Genomic DNA, 19,287 nt, shown 5'->3' with positions numbered 1-19,287 from the left:
GAATCTCTGACACAAGATTTGTTTACATCAAAGCAGAAAGTAGAAATATCAGCAAGCATTTTTCAAATGCATAATTCAAACCCAAACACAATGTAGTATGAGAAATACTTAAAAATAAAACCACTTTCCTACTGATCCCTGCTTCATAGCTACTCTTAGAGCCACATGCTGTTTTGTGTCTAGAAAAAGAATGCTCTTGGATGGCAGGATGCTGTAGACAATTATACCAGTGTTAGAAAACAAAACAAAAGAAGAAAAAGAAAAAAATAGCGGAACCCCCTAGAATTAATATGCTGAAATATAGACACCTAGTAATTAAATATCATTCAACTGTGGTAGCAGACTTTGGCACTGTAGCTGCTGAATCTTTTAATAATAAAGAAGCACCAATGGATGTGGGAATTCACTCTCACCCTGCAGCTCTGGAGTGAAAATTTTTGGTGTGCATTACACTTCTGTGTGAAAAATCAAACACTGGAGAAACTTAGGGCACAGTAGGCCTGCCAGTGAGTATTCAGCAATCTGATGTGTGGTGATCAGTAACAGCCTCCTGGCCATGAGTGGGAGGAGGAAGACACCCTGGTGTCAGCTGAGACTCCCTTTGGGTGAGGATGGCATGGATAGCAGTCATGGAGCAGATGGGGCAACTGGTTGGGCTGGATGAATGATCGAGCTGGACTACAACTAATGAGAAGCCTGTGATCACTGTATGAACAAGTTCAGTGCTGCAATGGGAGGAAGAGTCTGGAGCATATGAGGATGAGATAAACACCTTTAATTCTGTGGGCCTGGCAGACCTTGTGTGGGCTGACTTGCATTTAAAGGGTATTTTAGCTTAAAGAATAGCGTACTTTAGAGTGAGTGTATGTCATATGGAAGTCAAAGAAGGGAAAAACTCCTTTACAAATTACAGGCTTCCTGGCTGCTAAAGGCTCAATAGCTGACAGCGTATCTTCTAGGAAGTCACAAACCTTCTCTTGAAGCTTGATACCAAATCTTGAGACTCCCGTCAAAATGATAAATCTAAAATATCAACACTTATGAGAAATATTAAACCTAAAATACTCTAAATGCTATTGAAAAAGAACTTTTCCTATTGTCTGGATGATCACACTTACTGGAGAAGAAAACATCCACTGTCTTCTTTCAAACAAGTTATGGTTTTACTTTTCTCCCTGATTCTTCTGCCTTCCTATTTGTCCTCTTTATTTCTGTTCTTTTTCCATGGTGCAGTATGAATGCTAATTTATTAATAATACTTAACTACATACCTATATTTTCCTGTGATATGCATGCATATATATTTCCTCCTGCTTGAGACCCAGCACCCCTTCTGGTATATTGTGTATCTGGGAAAACCATGAAACCATTGTGTATCTTGGGAAAACCATCTCTCTGCTTTCTGAGCAGAGAGATCTATGATGAAATGCTTATATGTAGTCTTTTTCAGCTTTAACTTTGGTCCTTGATATTAGGGTTTCCCTCAATAGAAATGTAAATTTGCAAGGATACAAGAGGAGGTTGAAGTATAATTAGCTAACTGATAATATGCAGTGAAGTGTTTCTTTTTTCACTTATCTTAGATACTACATTGTCACTTTTTTCTCAATAAACAAAGAAGGTGGGAATAGCACAGAGGAGGCAGGAACTGAACCTTATGTTAAAATGAGATAAGCAGACTGGAGTAGTAACTGTTCTATTGTGAAGTGTGTGTGAACACGCTAAACTGTCACATTGGTTTTTGCTCCTTGGGCGGAGGGGAGAACAAACCCATCAAACTTAACCAGTTCAATTTTTTTTTTTCCTTTTGGGGCTTCCCAGAATTTGCTCCCCCATCTGTTTTCCAATGGAAATGGCTCTGATACAAAGTGTTATAACAGACCTTCTCTTGGTTTTCAGGTAGGAATACAGTACTCCATGTCTGACTAGAAGTCCATTTACTAATTAGAGGGCTGGAGTACATCTGCAAAAAGGGAAAGCTGGGAGAACTGCATTTGATTTTGAAGAGAATTCACCTACTCAATAAGGAGATATTGTTGCTTCCTTCAGGTATCAATGCAAGAGTCCAGAGAAGTCAGAACCAGACTCTCTGAGGTGCATTGTGACAGCCACATGAGACAACAGACACTTGCTACTCAGGAAATTCCAATTAGATATTTAGGGAAGTGCTTCTTACTATGAGGGTAGTCAAAGACTGGAAGAGTTGTCCAGCGAAGTTGTAGACTATTACTACAACTACAAGTTGTAGACTATGACTATATCAGCTGTATAATCAGCAGCCATTTCTTTCCTCCTCTACAACAGGCTCACTGCAATTTCTGGACTTGCCTCAAACAGGGGTAATTGAAGGCCACTTGGAAAACCTAGTGGTAATGTCTACTGAAGGGAATGAGACAATATTAGCTCATGACATCAGTGCTAAGATCTTTACAGCAACTTCTACATTTCTGTTTATCATTCATTGTGTTGGAGATGAAGGTCTGGAAGGGATCCAAGATGTGCAAAAGCTCTATGTACTTGGAAACCAGTCTCCACACCTGAGACTGTCATATATATACTTCTCTGTCCATGAATGTCCTCTTTGATACGCTAGAGTTTTCCAGGCCCTAGTGGTACAAAAATATTTAAATCTGACACACTTCATTGGGTAGAAGAAAACGTGTTGAAAGTAAGAATTCTGATAAGGCCAGGAACTTCAGGTCCCCAGATGATATCTGTTCCTCTTCCAAAAACCCCATATACCTCAGCTGTTTCTGATTTCTAATTCCCTTATGTTTAATAAAGAACCTCTTCATAGCTTACAGTTCTTTCTAAATTGTAGCAGGCACCTTTTTCTAGACAACATATCTTAGATACACAAAGTACAGAGATTTAACGGGTGTCATAGCTGCAGATTTAAGGGGCATTCAGCTGCAGATTTAAGGGGCATTCAGATCAGCTGAAAATCACTTTGAATAATTAGCTTTCACAATACAATAAATGAAAGAATAAATTAAAACAATACAATAACAATACAATACAATAAATTTCACCTAGTGCAGGTAAAATCATACTTTATATTTGCTGTATTTCAAAATGTTGCTGCTGAGTACTCTGTAAACATCATTGCGACTGCTGCCTGCCTGCTTTGGGTCTGAAATGTGTCAGAAGATTTATCTGCCTCATCAGCACTTTCTAAACACCCAGGCAGCCAATCGAAATGGGGAAGCATAACAGATGTGCCAACATCTGCTGCAGCAAGCATTTATCTGGACAGTAGAACATATAGCTGTAGATTCAAACTCTGAACCAGTTACAACTCCATGTGTTTGGACAGCCTAGATCTACAACTGTGTGAAGGCTATTTTGGGCTATTAGTTGAATTCAAGTTGAAAATGTAGTTTTTCAATTACATTTGTGAGAAATATACTTTTCTGTAATTCAGTTTATGCCCTTCAGACCCAGTAGAGGCAAAATACTATAAAAAAGCTGATTTTAAAGTTGAATTTAGAAATTCTTAGAAAGCACTATTAAAATCCCATCCCAATCTATGCTCTTGTTTACCTTGAGGTACACACATATTAAAATATGTATAGTTAAAATATGCACATTTTAATCACATACATGTGCCTATAAATCAAGCACATGAAGCAATAGGAAACTACTTGCAAAACACGTTTTGATTTTCCTGGCACCAAAATGAGGTCTATGGCCCCATATCCATGCTGAGTTTCAGCTGTTCAAACTTCTGTTGCACACGGAATGCCCTCTACCCACAAACACATACTTGTGCAGATTGATAAAATCATGAGATGAAATACAAAGCAAACTCATCTTCTGCCTTTTGATGCACAATACAGTTTCACCTGTATTCCTGCTCACCAAACCATGCCCTCTAGGAATGACTATCACATTCTCTTTGAAGAGATCCCTCATTAAATAAAAAAGCAAACTCTCAGATAAAAGGCCTCTCCTGCTTTTTTTTTTTGATTTCTCCTCTGAAGGCCCAGCATGAATAATACTGAAACCTTGCTTTAAGCTCAGTTTATTGTAAAAGGTTCCCTCTTGCTAGGAGAACTCAGCCCACGTTTCCTGTGCTCTAGGATTTCCTAGGATCTAAGCTTTAAAATAGCAACATTGTAATAAACTGGTTAACACGACTTAAGCTACTTTTAAAAGAATATGTAAAATAAATTATTCCCTCCCATCTTTTGTCTGTATAGCAGATTTCATGTTTCCATGGCAGACTACATGAACATTCAAGTAGAAGGCATATGAAAAATGGCATTAATAAAACCCTTAGAAACATTTTGACTGTAAAGCATATATGGAAGTATGGGGATAATAATGTAAGAACTGTCTAAACAAAGAATTTCTCCAAAACAGAAGATTTATAATCCACGCATTTCCATAAATATGAAAATATTACCAGCACCTTTCTCTTCCTTCACTGACTAAAAAGCACCTTCCATACATTGTTATGTTGCCCAGCAATAAAGTGTTGCTGAACTAAAGTCACTTTTCTTCATTTTCCTGGAAAAACATAAGCTCTGACAACAAGTAAGAATTTTTATTAGCTTCCAGGTGAAGTAAGGAGTAACCCTGTGCTTGTTTTATGAAATCATGAAACAGAATGAATTTCACTGACTTGATAAATATTTTCTCCTGTTTTGAAACACAATAAATGGCAATAACCTTGATAAATTTGTCCATGCCACTTTTTGTGTCTTTTTCTCCCCATTCTCTCATGATCCTCTGCAGTTGTGGACACAATTCAAATCCCTAAATTGGCATATTTGTTACTTAGAGGAAGTGAGATGACAGCAACTTCATTCACTTTGAATGTCAGGATTTTGTGATGATTTACTGCAATGCACTCAAAATCAGCGAACAACTGTGGCAGAAATTACCCTGACATTGCCTTCTATCTAAATGACCCAATGACTAGTAAGGAAAAAGACTGATTTAATGGCCAAAAAAGAGATGTATTACAATTAAAGGCTTCTGGCTTTTATTGCCAGTTCTGCCACTGATTGATTTGGCAAGTCTCTCAATACAACTGTCCTTAGTTCACCTGCTTATGAATTCAGGTATCATAACACTGCAGAACCTCAATAGAATGGTTTTGTTTAATTTAATTATACCTGAAAAGTAACTTCAATACTTAAAAGCAAATGAAAAACTGAAAGAAAAGGGCTGCTCCTTTTACCAATCCTTTGCTCATCTACAGTGTACAATTGGCCACAGCAAGGGAGAAATTCCATGTTTATTACTGGGAAAATTATACTGATGTAAATTCACAGGTATTTTAAAAATAAAAATTCTGGTGAAAATACATAATCTTATGCTGTTTTATGCCAAATGCATGCTCAGTGTTCTTTTAATTATCATCCAGTGTTATTAAAGAAATAAAGCAAAAACATATTCCAGTGCCACTTTCCCTTTTTTTTATTTCAACTGTGATCTCCATTTTTAGTCAATAGCTGGGTCAAGGCTGGGTGTTTGCCACCAGAACTCTTTTGAGTTAACAGGAAGAAATCACAAGGAAAGGTTTTAGAAGCCCTGATCATACTCGGTGCTTCTTCAGGTCCAACTGAAACAATTCTAATGATCTATTTACTAATCCAGGAGAATTCCTTACAAGATAGCTTTAAACACAGCCCATTTTTTCTCTTTATATTTGTAGGATAGAACAGGTGGAATGGGAAAAAAGAAAACAAAAACACCAATCACCCCAAGTCCCCACAAACTAGACTCTCCTAAGCGGCCAAGACCACAAAGTATAGGCCCACACATACCTGTCCACTTCCTTCATGATACTTCTTATCAGCAAGTACTACATAATATTAAAAACTGCCATTAAAGAATAAGAACAATGGTGTCAGTAAATGTCTCTATACCATGGGGTAACCAGGATTCAAACCTAGCTCTAACTGCTAGGTTTGAACCAATGGTCAGAAAAGAAACAGTGTACCAAGTATCTCTCCTATGATAATAGACTGAGAGAATTGGGGTTGTTCAGCCTGGAAAAGAGAAAGCCTCAGGAAGAACTTAGAGCACCCTTCCCCACCTAAGGGAATTGGAGAGGACTTTATACATGGGCATGTATACATAGGACAAGGGGTAAGGGCTTTAAAATGAAAGAAGGCACATTTAGATTGTATATTAGGAACAAGTTCTTCACTATGAGGGTAGTGAGACACCCAGAGAAGTTGTGGATGCTCCATCCCTGGCAGTGTTCAGGGCCATGCTGGATGAGACTTTGAACAACCTGGTCAAGTGGGAGGTGTCTCTGCCAATGACAGGGGTTGGAACTACATGATCTTTAAGGTCCCTTCCAATCCAAACCATTCCATAATTCTGTGATGAAGTCCCAAATTGTCTAAGCCCACTTTGAGCTGTCAGTTCAGTTCCTTCACCACAACAGCAGCCCCATAAGGTAGTCATGTGGTGAGAAACATCTGCTTTTTCCATTGAAAATCTACAACACATCAAATTTGTTCCTATTTCTCCTACCATACCAGTCAGGTCTGATGACAATGGAAAGCCACAACCTTGTCCATCATTTCAGCTCTTCTAAACTACAACATCCATATCTCTATAAGGATCCATATTTCTCGAAGCCTTCTCTTTTAAATTGCCTGGTGGTTGCTGAATTCAAAAACTGCCTTTTATTTCCTAGAGGTGAATTTTGTGATTTATCTCCAATTTTAAGAAGTTCAGGGTAAAATATAAAGACTCCAGTCACAGTAGGAAATACAGTGAAAAAACATACACAGCCTGATAGCTAGCTTCATTGTGCAGAAACACTCAAGTAACAAAACAAAAGAGCCTGACGGCAGCAATCAGCAGTGCTGGCAGTGTGTGCACAGAAGCTGTTTCCATAAAAACCTGTTTGCTCAGGTGCTAGCAATTGAAGAGGGGTTCCAGTTGTGCTGCCGCAAGCTCCTGTAATGCTCACACAGGGGTGTTTGCAGACTATCAGAGCTCTGGAGGGAGCTGTTACAGGCTATCAGATCAGTAATCCTCATGTTAGAAAGGCCCTAAATATGTATTTATGAGATAGACAGACCTGTTTATTTTATTGGTTAAGTAATCTATGTGTTGAAAAGGTCTTAAATAGGAATCCTGCCAGGCAGGCAGGTCTCTCCTGGACTATTACAGCAGTGGTGGGCTGTTCACTGAGAATGAATGTCACTGAGACCACTCTTCAGTGGCCCATGAGAGCCTCAACCCATAAATACTTATAGGTGTTCAAGTAACTTTATTCAGATAAACAGCCTCACTCAGACTGCTATCTGAAATTACTCCTTCTTTATTTCTAAGGAAAAATGCCAATAAAAATCAATCACTTCAAAAGTGTAATGTCACAGAACTGATAAATTTGAATTTGCTCCTGAAATACCTTCCCTCATCACAGTGGGATGAGTATTACTAGAAGAGGGAACCAGTGTGTTACTGCTGCACTGTATGTACTGCAATGCTCAGATACAGTAGAACAAACAAGGAGAGCAGGTTAAAATTTTCTCCAATGCAACTTTTAAATGTCGAGTGAAAAGACATCTACACAAAGACTTACTCATGGCCAATTCCAAAAGGTTTCTATCTTATCTATATTTTTATCCCATTTTTAGTTGTTTGTGAAAACAGCTGACAGGGTCTTATCCAGAAATGTTCAGGTCAATAAGAAACCTTAGAAATTTCAGCAGGTTTGGAGAAGGCCAGTAGTAAACTTGATGGACTAATGTGAATTTACAGTTAACAGATTTATGAGTGCAAATACTTATCAAAATATTTAAATGAATGGCTGTTCATAACCATAAATTAGTATTTGCATTCCACATGCACACATAGATATTTATTTCGTTATTCTGATGGAAAAATCTGTCCCTTGGATCTACAAATCAGAACATGATCTTAAGAGTAATAATTTTTGCTCTGAAGTATTAACCAACCCTCAGAGTACTATGCACTGCTGTGCTTAGGAGGAGGATGATGCAGTAAAGCAACTTGCATATGAGTACTCTAATTTCCATAAGTCCTGTTTTCTATAGCACAGGAACAATCCACAGAGCATGTGTGTAGTTTCTAGCTCATGCTCCAAGTGGGAAAAGTCTCATCTGGCTTTTTCTCAAAATACCACGCTCTTTCCTCCAAGAATACTTATCCTTTCACTGTTTGGACACAAAAGGCTCCATAAAACATGATCACAGAAAGATTTTACCTGCACATGATTCATGTGGCTGTCTGTATGTTTACTGACACGCACAAACTTTCTGAGCAAAAAAGTAACATAAAGCTGCTCAATAGTTTCTAAGTGAAGAGCATCAGAATATCTCATAATTTCATATAGGGTCAACTCTATCCTAAGCAACTTTTCAGAGGTACTGGTTTTAAAACTGTCCCAATCTATCACAACCATCATTGGCGTGCGTTAGAACTAAAGTCATCAGACACAGGTGGGCTAACACAATGGCTGCCATTCTCCCTTTTTTCACTGTAAAATGTTTTCCTCCTGACATGATGGACTGTTGATATAATTTTCCAGGCTCCTGAAAGCTGAATCAATCACTTGTGCCTAAAAATGAAAATAATCAGAGCTGGAAAGTCTTTTAGGCAATTATTCTGGTTTCCTTTGTGCATCCACATTGACTAACATCCAGCCTTCCTCCAAAAAACAACCCCTCAATGTTGACAGCAAATTTAAGTATAGTCTTCTTCATATATGCAACAACAGATAATGCAACCCACTGCTATTCCTTCTCAAGGATGTCTGCTTTTGCTGTTCGGAGGAAGCATTCAGCTGGAAATGAGAATCTTTTCCTATCTGAGACACAGGAAGTTTTAAAAGCTGTAATCCCCCAGCAGGAAACAATCACCTCCCATTCTGCTTTTGCTCAAAAGCTACTTCGTATACACATGGTATGAAGGTCTCTGCCTGTGGATAGGGACCTAGTGATTAAACAACACTATGAGCTTGTGCCTGCTTGTAACATCTTATTTTCCTGTCTCATTAGACTGATTGTGTAGGACATCAGTGATATTTTCTTTTGGCCATCTCTGTCTTTACAACATTCTTTGCTGGTTATCTTTTTTCTACCTACTTTGTAACTGTCCCACCATTTAAATGACTCTGTCCCCTTAATTTCTGCATTACTATTAATATTCCAAAACAAGTATACAAAGTTTCTCTCTCCTGGATAGTAGGTTCAGAAATGTTATTAAATGTGCACCATTAGCTTACTTATTCCTCCCTAGCACCAGTAGCCTCTACTCTTCTTACAAGAACAAATTTTAGAGCAACGTTTAACACAGATTTCCTGGGGACTGTAATGCTTTTAGTCATTTCACCTCATTGGTACCAACAAGTGTGATCTATAATCAAAACTCACTCGTCCAGAAGCAGAAAGCCACTCATGGTCAGGCTGGGTGAATAGCTCTGGCTCTCTTTCATTGATATTGATTACAAGTCCAACAGAGCACTGATGTGTACATCAGTCCATTCCTGTTTCTTAAAAGTCCTCATGAGTATCTGGCTATGCAAGAATTGCAAATCTTTTGATGCCTTTCTGCCAACACTGACTGAGGCGGGCTTTGCCTAAGCATCTACCAGCAATTCAGATTTCTTTTAGGACAATTTTTGCAGTAGCAACATAAGGATACTCAAGTTGGCAGATGAAAATCCCCCAGCTTCATCATCGTCCCAGCCATTCATTTAGAGTATGGTACTGTATGGAGCCTTATGAGCCTCCCTGGGAGGGCATCCTTCCAAGACAATTGGCTCATACTTGAGTTCATTGCATTGTGACAATCTGATCACAGCCCACGGGGTTTTTCTAGCTTACAACTGGAGTAGAAGAGTCTTATAATGTCTAATCCTACCACTGCAAGTATAAGTCCATATACCCAGTGCTGGCTATCATATATGATCCTCCTCTTGGTCTCTTATGGTGGTAGCTCAGGTACTTAAACACTAGCACATATTTGTATGCAAGAATAAAAGTGATCAGAATTTTTCAGGACATTCCCTTTCTTGGAAACCATTTTTATTCCCAGCACCCCATTTGCTAGTCGTCTTATTTCCTTACTTCCTAATGTGGCTGCATATTTTGCATTTGTGTCTCATAACTGATGCATTCTTCATTTACAAACCATTTCTAGGAAATAAGGAGGTGTTGTTCTAGTTCTTCTTCTGCTCACTATCTTGTTTTAATTCCTTCCTGAAATCTCCAGGTTTGGATTTTAATCCATTTAAAAATTTTCATGCTCGCCATGGAGACCTGTGAGCTACTTATCTCCATCCGTTTGTAGAATGGGAAAGTTAATGTGCTTTTTGGAAACAGAACCATGCTCTTGACAGCAGACAAGTTTTTTGCTGTGTGCGATCAGCTAAAGTTCAACCAGAAAGTTGTCACAAATTAAAAAAACAATTATAAAATCAAGGAACACTGATAAACTCCTCCTTCTAAAAAAGGCACAGTAATAACAATAAACCTCTTTCCCCTAAACACAGGATAAATCAATCAGTGTGAGATGGAGAACACTCTGGTTGTTCCATCCAGTCTGCAGACTGAGGGGTGGCATGGCCAGGGCTTCTGCACCCCTGCTCCATGATGCTTTCACCCTTAGATGGCGGACGTGATGTGTTAAAAATCTAGAAACTAAGCAACACACTTTTGAGACAATATTAATACAGGCAATCATATAAAAGCTGGTCTTTAATTGGAGGCCTCCAGAGGAAAGTGAGGAAAAATGCCCACATCACATAGGGTGAAGACAGTTTTGTCAGCTCAGCAAATCAGCATATTGCCAAGAAATCCCAGTTAGAAGCAGAGGTGATGAGGTAATTCCCCCACTTGGTTCAGCCTCTTCTGGAGCCCCCTCCTTCTAGTTGTTTATAGGAAAGTGTCTTGGGAGGGTAGCTCCTCCTTGATTCCCAGAAGAAGCAAGATTAGAATAGGGTCTTTTGAATTTGTTTTGCCTTTCTGTCTATCAGGGTAGGAAAAATGCTGGAGTTAGCTAGGAGTTATATAGCAATACAATAATAGTCTACAGAGCTACAAATATATGGAGACTATATAAAAGCAAAAATTCTTTTGGCATCAGATGGACAGTGATAGTTTTTGTTCATCTTTTGTCAGTTTTTGTCTATCTAAATACTTGAGCATTTTTTCTTCCCTGTTGCTGCTGCCACAGCAGAGGAACTTGCAGAGCTATGCTCAAAATTAGATCAGGCAGTAACACTTCTAAAATTCTACTTAAAAAAAAAAAATTGGATTAGTTCCAACATCTGTTTGACAGTAAGTAATGCTGGCATAATTTAGGTGCCAGGATACATCAGGACAAATCTCTCTGCAGAGGAAAGGAGTGGCCACAGCAGAGTACACCTGAGGCAATACTGTTGTAGAGACCATGACAGCATTGGAGCATAGCCTCTACTCCACCCCCTGTCCTGCTGCTTCTCCCCAGGACTGGCAACAGGAGCTGGGAAGTTCTTTTTGACTCTGAGATTCTTTTTTGGGATGGACATATATAACTGTGAGGACAAGAGGACAATGATCTCAGTTTTTCCAGATCCCTGGTTGTGGCAATGGAGCTTTATAACATCTTGCAAGGACCTGAAATAGCAGGTAATACAACCAGTGAGTAACCTAAACCATAATATTACGATATGGGCTTAAACTTTAGGAATATCTTTAATGGTGAGAGCTCCGATAATTAAAGGCTGCGAGATGTTCTTGTTCCTGCTAAAAACTTACATATTTAGTAGAAAAACCTTCTTCTCAAAGGAGTCTAGACAGTTTCTTTCCCATTTAAATTTCACATGAAACACTTTATTTCAGACACTCAGTGAATATGCCTTGGGCAACTGAATCACAGCTAAAAGCAAATTAATGACTATGATGTTGTGATTAGCAGAGAATACAGGCAACTGAGAACCTGCCCAAACATTTACTGTAGTCAGAGTATTTATGCTGGCCATTATTAGGGATAAATAATGGCCACAAAGAGGATCTGATTCCACCAGGTAGACCCTTTAAAAATTGTCACTGATATTTTTATTAAATGGTGAAAATTATCTGTTTTACCATTTAAAAAAAAATTCTTTCTAGATGCTTTCATTACTAATTAAATTAAATACTACCACAAAAAAATAGTTTCTATTACATTTCAGGAACAAGTATCATGAACAAACACACCTGACAGAGAAATTTAATATTGTATTACACAGGGGGAGTCAAAATAGAACTTAAAGTCTAAGACTCTTATGCTGTGAGATACTACATCAAAATCCAGCTGGGAAGAAATAATCATTTCATTTATCCATAGCAATGATTTTTTGAGGAGTTCAAATAAAAGTTTGCTTGTTCTGATGAGATTCACTAAGTAGATGTTATTTGATTTTTCAGATTCCCCTGTCTGCTAGAAGAGCAGTGGGCTGAACTTGCAGTTGAGCATCTTAGATGCTAAAGACACAATAAAAGTGAATTCACTGCATATTTGCCAAGGCTTTTGCCTTTCATTTAATTTCCAAATGCCATCCAGTTATATGAAACCTTTAAAATGGCTTCTTAAGGTAGAGCAAGCAGGAGGGTAGGATGTTTTTAATCTTGTATTAAAATTTTTTAATTATTTATAATCATTTTTATTTAAAACACAGGAACTTGAACTTATGAAAAGACTCAGCACTGTTTAATAATAAAAAGAGCCATCTGCTTCTTATGCCTGTTCCTATAAATATTTTCTTACTAGATGACAGTGGAAAACATGAAAAGCTAATGACTGACTGACAAGTAGATTATTTAGATATTGAAATGAAAATCTAATGAAGAGCAACATCACTAATCACATGTTATCATTTTGGGAAGCTTCACATAATGATTTTCCAGTGACTCAGAAACACATCCACCCTTGTCACCAGACAGTGCAATACATTAGCAGCAAAGGGAGATTTGTGGTACAGAGCACAATCTTTTATAATTGCAATACTTACAATGTCAAATATCAAAGAGCTAGTAATAAAAACTATATTCATTGTCCAGTTTGAAGTGTGATCTTAAAAACACTCAAGCACACCCCCAAATATCAAGAAGACTGATTTCTAAGGCATGAAATACAAGGACAATTGATTCTTAAAATTGGAGGCAGGAGGGGGAAAGTAATTAAGCTTCCAGTAACCATTTGCAGTCGTGGAAAGGTCTGCTTTAAAGCATTAAATCTACTAAAGAGAAGCATTCGGGTTGCAGTCGCCACTGCACAAAGACAGAACATGTTAAACAAGCCTCCTAGACTTGTATGTAGTTACCCACTGCAGAATTCTGCTTTCAAATTTCACATCTTTAACCGAGCTCTAGCCTAACCCCAGTAAATCCTGTGACATCACACAGGTATAACACAAAACTGCCTTTTGTGTTGATTTTTAAGAAGTATTCCCACTCTTCTTTTTCTCAGAGGAGCCTGCTATCAGCTGTGTAAATGCCATATCTGTAATAAGAGAAAGAGAGGGTGAAATGTGCCCATGATCTTACCTCATACTCAAAGTCCTCTGCTCTATCTGCATCAGCAGGCAGGGTGGAAAGATACTCATTACCTTCATAAAATTCATGCTCCACTGGGTGAAGAGAATGGCAGCTATGTAGAACAAAGAAGTACAATAACAATAGATGAGAAAATATATATATTTTTTTTTAATTAAAAGGTCCCACCTCACCCTTCTCCACTGTCACCTCCTCCCCCTGCTGCCAACCCAGTCTCATTTCATAGTGTTCTCATCTCAGAAGTGTTACTCTGAATGGCTTGATAGCCTGAAAGAACCAAGTACCTGAAAGAGCCAGTACCAAAAAGCAGCACAGGCTGTTTTCCTTGCAAAAGCTCATGCTCTGGCTGAGTTCATTTTGCTGGGTTGATCTTTTGGCATATTTACACAGAGTGATTTCTTAAAAGGCTCTGGTTTGAGCTGAACTGTTTCACTGTGACATTTTCGGATTCTTACACTCATAAAGGTACATAACTCAGATTCAGATGCTGTGTCATGGCTGGGGGCAACTCACTAATTATCTGTCATAGTCTTGAACAATCTACAGGCCATATCAGGCTCACAAATTGCTCAAGAATTGACCTAAAATAACTTGCATTATCCTTTGTGTTAAAGTGGCAACAACATGGTGAAGTGCACTTGAGCAACTGCACAGCTACGAATGTCAGTAATCTGTACTGTTAAATGGGCCTGGAACACAAAGAATGAGGTCTTACAACATCTTTAGACCCAAGGCTGGATCCCAACCATGTAGTATCCCATAGGTATACTATCTTAGCAGAATAAGTAGGACCTATCTCAGCAGAGGTTAAAAACTCTTCCCCATGCTGAGGGCATGGGAACTTCAATCACAGTAGCCCAGAGTTTAGAAATACCTAGAAAAAAATCAGAAATACATGTATCCTGTTCATTGCAGTGCAGCAGTCAGCAGTAAGCCAAATCTATCTAACCCAGAACTTCTCAAAACGGCCCTGCATCAAAGCCCAAAGTGTCATGTTCTGCATTAGCATCAATTCTGCAGACACACACGACATGCCAGCAAATCACTGAAAAAGCTCTAGGGATATAGCAGTTTTTTGCAGGCTACAGAGGGTCATCTGGGGTCACCCACAATATGGTGTTATTTATGAGGTAGAGTCAATAGAGGAAGAACCCTAAACCCTACTTATGTATAAGCACCACCTGCTGGTGTTTGTATCCAATTCAGTTCCAAAGAGAGATAATTTAATTCATATATTTTGCCATATGATAGATGAAATGGTAATTTTGGATCTCTATATTTTTGGAATTTCTTTGCTTTTGATAAGGGGACCTTTATATTAAATCACTCATGTCCTTGATTTTTTTTCATGAAAAATTTGGAAGAACAGAAAACAAGACAAGCTCTTTCTAGATCTGAAAAAGTGGTTTTGGTGCGTTGGAACACAGAAGTGGTTTTTTTTCTTGGCTAGGGCTTAGCTTTGGATGATCAGATACATAAACACAAAATAAACATATCTAAGATTCCTTCCTGTGGCCCTAATCTACATGCGGAGTTTAGGAAAGCTGTCCCTGAAGCCTGAATGGCATAGTGTTTATCAACATTTATTATTAATTTAAAATGTTCCTGAGACTTTTTCAGGAAAAGGCTAGAAGACCATCACTGCAATGCCTCAATCCCACAGGTAAACAGCAGAAAAAGATAAACCATACCTATCTGAAAGCAGAAAAGGACAGATATCAGGAACTGGTGGTGTGGAAGGCCTTAGCTTGGCCAGAGCCATGATATGCTCGAAAGTGATGTCAGTCTGAGTGCTAGCATCCATGAGCTGAACATCCTGAGAGCTACTGTGAGCTTTGGTAGCTGGGGCTCGTCGCAAAACCTGAACTACAATGGGCTCCTTGGCATTGCGGAAAGCTTCCACTGCTTCTTCGTGAGTGGCCTTGGAGAGGTCCTTCCCATTGACCTAGAGAAAACAGGAGAATACAGCAAAAGTGAGAGAAAAGGCAGCATAAAATATGGGTGTCAAATATAGGGAGATGAATTATATGTGCAGTACATCAAGCCACCTGATGACATTGATGAGCACATTTTGGTATCCATGCAAGAGGGAATATACAGATAGGAGGAGAAATAAGTTCTTTAATATTTGCCAGAAATTAGAAATTATTTGAAATAGTTTGAACTCTTCCATAACTGTCCCACCCAATGGAATCCAAACACAGCAAAGAAAATACAATATTTGGAAAGTATTTACATTATTTCTCTTATCCTGTTTTATTAATTTTGTAAAATACAGCTAAAATAGGAAGGGTGCCTTTAATTTTGAATTTCAGCATTTTCTGTGCCGTGTAATTGTTTTAAAGAATTTCTGGCATAGCACTGTTATTAATGCAGATGTCAATAAACATGTCTCTGATGTCTAAAAAGAAACAATGCCAATTTTCAATGTTTTGTCACTTATTTGTTATGGCTATTATACAACCATTAAGACCACAGATAGGAAGATTGGACTAGCAGTCAGCTGCTGGACTTTCGAGGAAAGAGAACTAACTCAATAAATAATTTGTTATGAACAGACAAATAGAGAAAATTACATTGCAAATGTTGCATAGCTTGGCAAAACTAAAAGACTGTGCCAAGGTTTCTCTCTGCTACAGGTAAAGCAGGAAATTCTTCCTGGTCTAGATGAGGCCTTAGGGTACTAAAAGAAGTAACCACAAGGTTTGATTATGCTAAATTTATACAAATTCAGAGGCTTGGGGCAAGATTTGCAAGCATCAGCCCATTACATTAGCTGTTGTGAGCTACTGTGGAAATTAGATGATTCTGTGCTGGGGTAGAAAGATAGGATTTTCTAGTAAGAAATGTGACTACCTGAAGGTACCAAAACCTGATTAAAATTTATATTCCAGCCAACAAATCAGAAATAGGAATCTGCTGCAAGATCATGCTCAAATTATCTTCTTTGTATAGACAATGAGTCATAAAACTTCACAAAACCTAATGAACTAAGTCTAAGCCCTCCCCAGAAATGGAACCAACCCCATAAATTACTTTTCCCCAGTGTTTGAAATAGTGGTTGAAATTAAAATTTCTTTGTCACATCACTCCTTCATTCAAGAAATTCTTGTAACTTTCTTGTCAAAAAGGTCAAAGGCAAACAGGAACAATGCCAACAAGCTCAAAAGAGCCTCAGTAACTCAGCAGCCTTCAGGAACATTTTGAAGCAACTTGTGCAACCATAGTCCTATCATATTTATTTGCATGGATACGATACTGCTGACCATTAATTCCATGTATAGATCAATTCAATACATTTCCAGAGTATGTGCACAAGTACAAAGTAGCGTTATCTTTCCTCTTAACTTCCAAAGAATCAGCACTTTCACGGCCATGTCACTCATGAGGACATGCAAAATAACCGTACTGTGATGCAGCCACCAATGTAAAGGTCAGATGATCTTTCTAGCCAGAACTGATGCTGTATGCAGTGATGAGAAGCCTGCAAATTTTGAACAAATTTCTATGCATATAAAAGCTCAAAACTCCTCATGCTGAGTGCCTGGGACACCCAAAAGGACCACACCACTGCAGCCTAGACTGTGAATTACACAGGTAATTCAAATGGCAGCTAGGTTGGTCACTTAAGCTCAATGCATATCTGTGGTCTGTCTGATAACTGAAGCCAAAAAATTAAGATTTAATGTTATAATTTTATCATTTAAATGATCATCAATAAAATCATAACTAATTATAACCTAATTTATGTGGGGAAAATATCAGTTATATCTAAGAGGAAGAGCCGTCAAAGTAAAAATTAAGTTATAAGAAAACCAAAGAAATTTCCCCAAGGAGAGAGCTTCTGCAAACCCCCTCTGCTAACAAGTCACGCTGCCAGGGTGGTCAGACTCAGCTCCATCTAACGGAGGCACTTAGAGACAAAGCTTCAAGCCCGGGTCTTCCACCACTCTTCAGTTCCAGTCTCTGCTTCATTTTTGTTTTTAACTCAGTTCCTATCAAGGATGCAGCTTTTGAGGGACACTCATTCCTATGGCCCTAAGAATAGAAAAATTACTTTCCTGGCTCCCCAGTCCCTTTCAATACTTTTTAAGCTTCAGATAACTATATGGTGTTTCTCCTAAAAGTGAATGCTTGGGAATAAATACCACATAGCAATGTGTCAATTTTTTTTCCTCTATTCAAGTATAAAACACACAATCCTTCTGTATCCCAGCTGAACCATGTGGATTTTGCCACAAGATAACCATTTTATCATAGATCCACATCAACAAATCTAAAAGACGTTTGGATAACATACACAACCCTTTTTTTCCTGAAAACCGGAAGCTCTTTCTATTTACATCAGTCAATACTTATCACTTATTCTGAGGAAATAGATATAAATTCACAATAATGCCATTCATATTCAAATTTCATTTCTAAAGAATAATAATATTTTAAAATCACATGAATGTGAAAAATCACAAAGGATACACATTTTCATTTATCCTGGGAACCTATGGCTGACCTCTATTTTCATTTAGATGCCTATTTAATTTGATGACTTTAAACACGTTTTCTCCTTTATTTGGTTTTTTATGAAATACAAGCACAGTAGACCCAATACTTGTTTAAATTGTCACTTGAAGTTTGTCAACACACTTTGTCGTTTTGCATAAAGACCACATAATTTACAAATGCCTCCTTTCTCAGAAGAAAATCTACAGCTGAATTACTCTATGCTGACAGCTGTCCTGCCCACTTGGGGCTGAGAAGAATTTTTTAAAAACCTAAAGCCAGTACTACAGATGGGGTTGGAAGCACTTTTCCTGCAGATTCTTTAAGGATCTTCTTCCTCCTGCACTATCCCCCAACTTAACTCTCACATATAGTTACCCTGGGAGGCAAAGACAGCTGAGCACTTATTTACAGCAAGCCATTTACAGGTTCTAAGTGGATGATTAAATAAATTTCTCGCCTCGGAAAGGTTACTTTCAGTGGAATCCAGGGTACTATTTTAAGTGGATAGAGAAATCAGTCACTTTTAACAGTCAACACAACTACAAGGGAATACATTTGTTGTAGCAGATGGGCTAATTAATCCACAAGCTAGTTGTGAATGTTAAGTAAAGAATATATCTTTTCTCATGTAAACCATCCTCCTGCCCTCTTTGATTAAGCTTTTGTTTAATGAAAGCTCTCTCCCTCTGTCCCTGGCTATTGGACACAGTGCAAAGTGTGGGCCACTTGTCAACATCTCCCCCTGAGTGACTAGTGGCCACTGCCTGGATCCTTGCCATACCCTTTGGATTCTTGCTCTAAACCAAGCCACATGCAAAACTTCATCAGCATCAGAAAGTAAACAAGGAAATGGGCTTTGTCTTTCATGCAAACATCAACTGACATTGGCCAACTGCCACTTCCAATGCCAGCACCAATGTACACCGGCGTATTCCCACACAGAGAGGTGGGCAGCAGAGAAGTAAGGACAGGACTAAATAACAAAACAGCGACTATAAAATATGTAGACAAACGATAGTTAAGCTATTTTCATGTTATGACTACTGAAGAAAATGTGAAGAAAATCAGTCCTTCAATGAAGACTGCTTCCAGGATTTAAGTGCCTGTGATTGAAAATTTAAACTGCCTTGTCTGTCTTCTAACACTTTTTTGCTCTTGATCATTTAATGCTGGGCAGAATTTTCAAAACAAAAGAGCCAGAAATGTTGAGGTTTCCTGTAGTCTTTACTTTTTCCATATGAAGAGAAAAAGGAAAATAGCAGAAAAA

General features: G+C 38.3%; 1 protein-coding gene across 2 annotated transcripts in view; it reads right to left on the bottom strand.

Annotated features, from left to right (window-relative positions):
- Window positions 1-19,287, bottom strand: part of PDZRN4 (PDZ domain containing ring finger 4) — a 229,829-nt gene that overhangs the window by 27,138 nt on the left and 183,404 nt on the right. For both annotated transcript variants that reach the window (XM_030258313.4, XM_012568932.5), the window contains 2 exons: window positions 15,209-15,462; window positions 13,509-13,611 (listed from right to left, as the gene is read on the bottom strand). In XM_030258313.4, the coding sequence (XP_030114173.4) occupies window positions 13,509-13,611; window positions 15,209-15,462 (357 nt within the window). The remainder of the gene's footprint in view (window positions 1-13,508; window positions 13,612-15,208; window positions 15,463-19,287) is intronic.

This window comes from Taeniopygia guttata, chromosome 1A (genome assembly GCF_048771995.1).
Source record: "Taeniopygia guttata chromosome 1A, bTaeGut7.mat, whole genome shotgun sequence".
Taxonomy (NCBI): domain Eukaryota; kingdom Metazoa; phylum Chordata; class Aves; order Passeriformes; family Estrildidae; genus Taeniopygia; species Taeniopygia guttata.
Note: the sequence above shows the minus strand (reverse complement) of the source record. Positions and strands in the feature narration are given on the sequence as shown.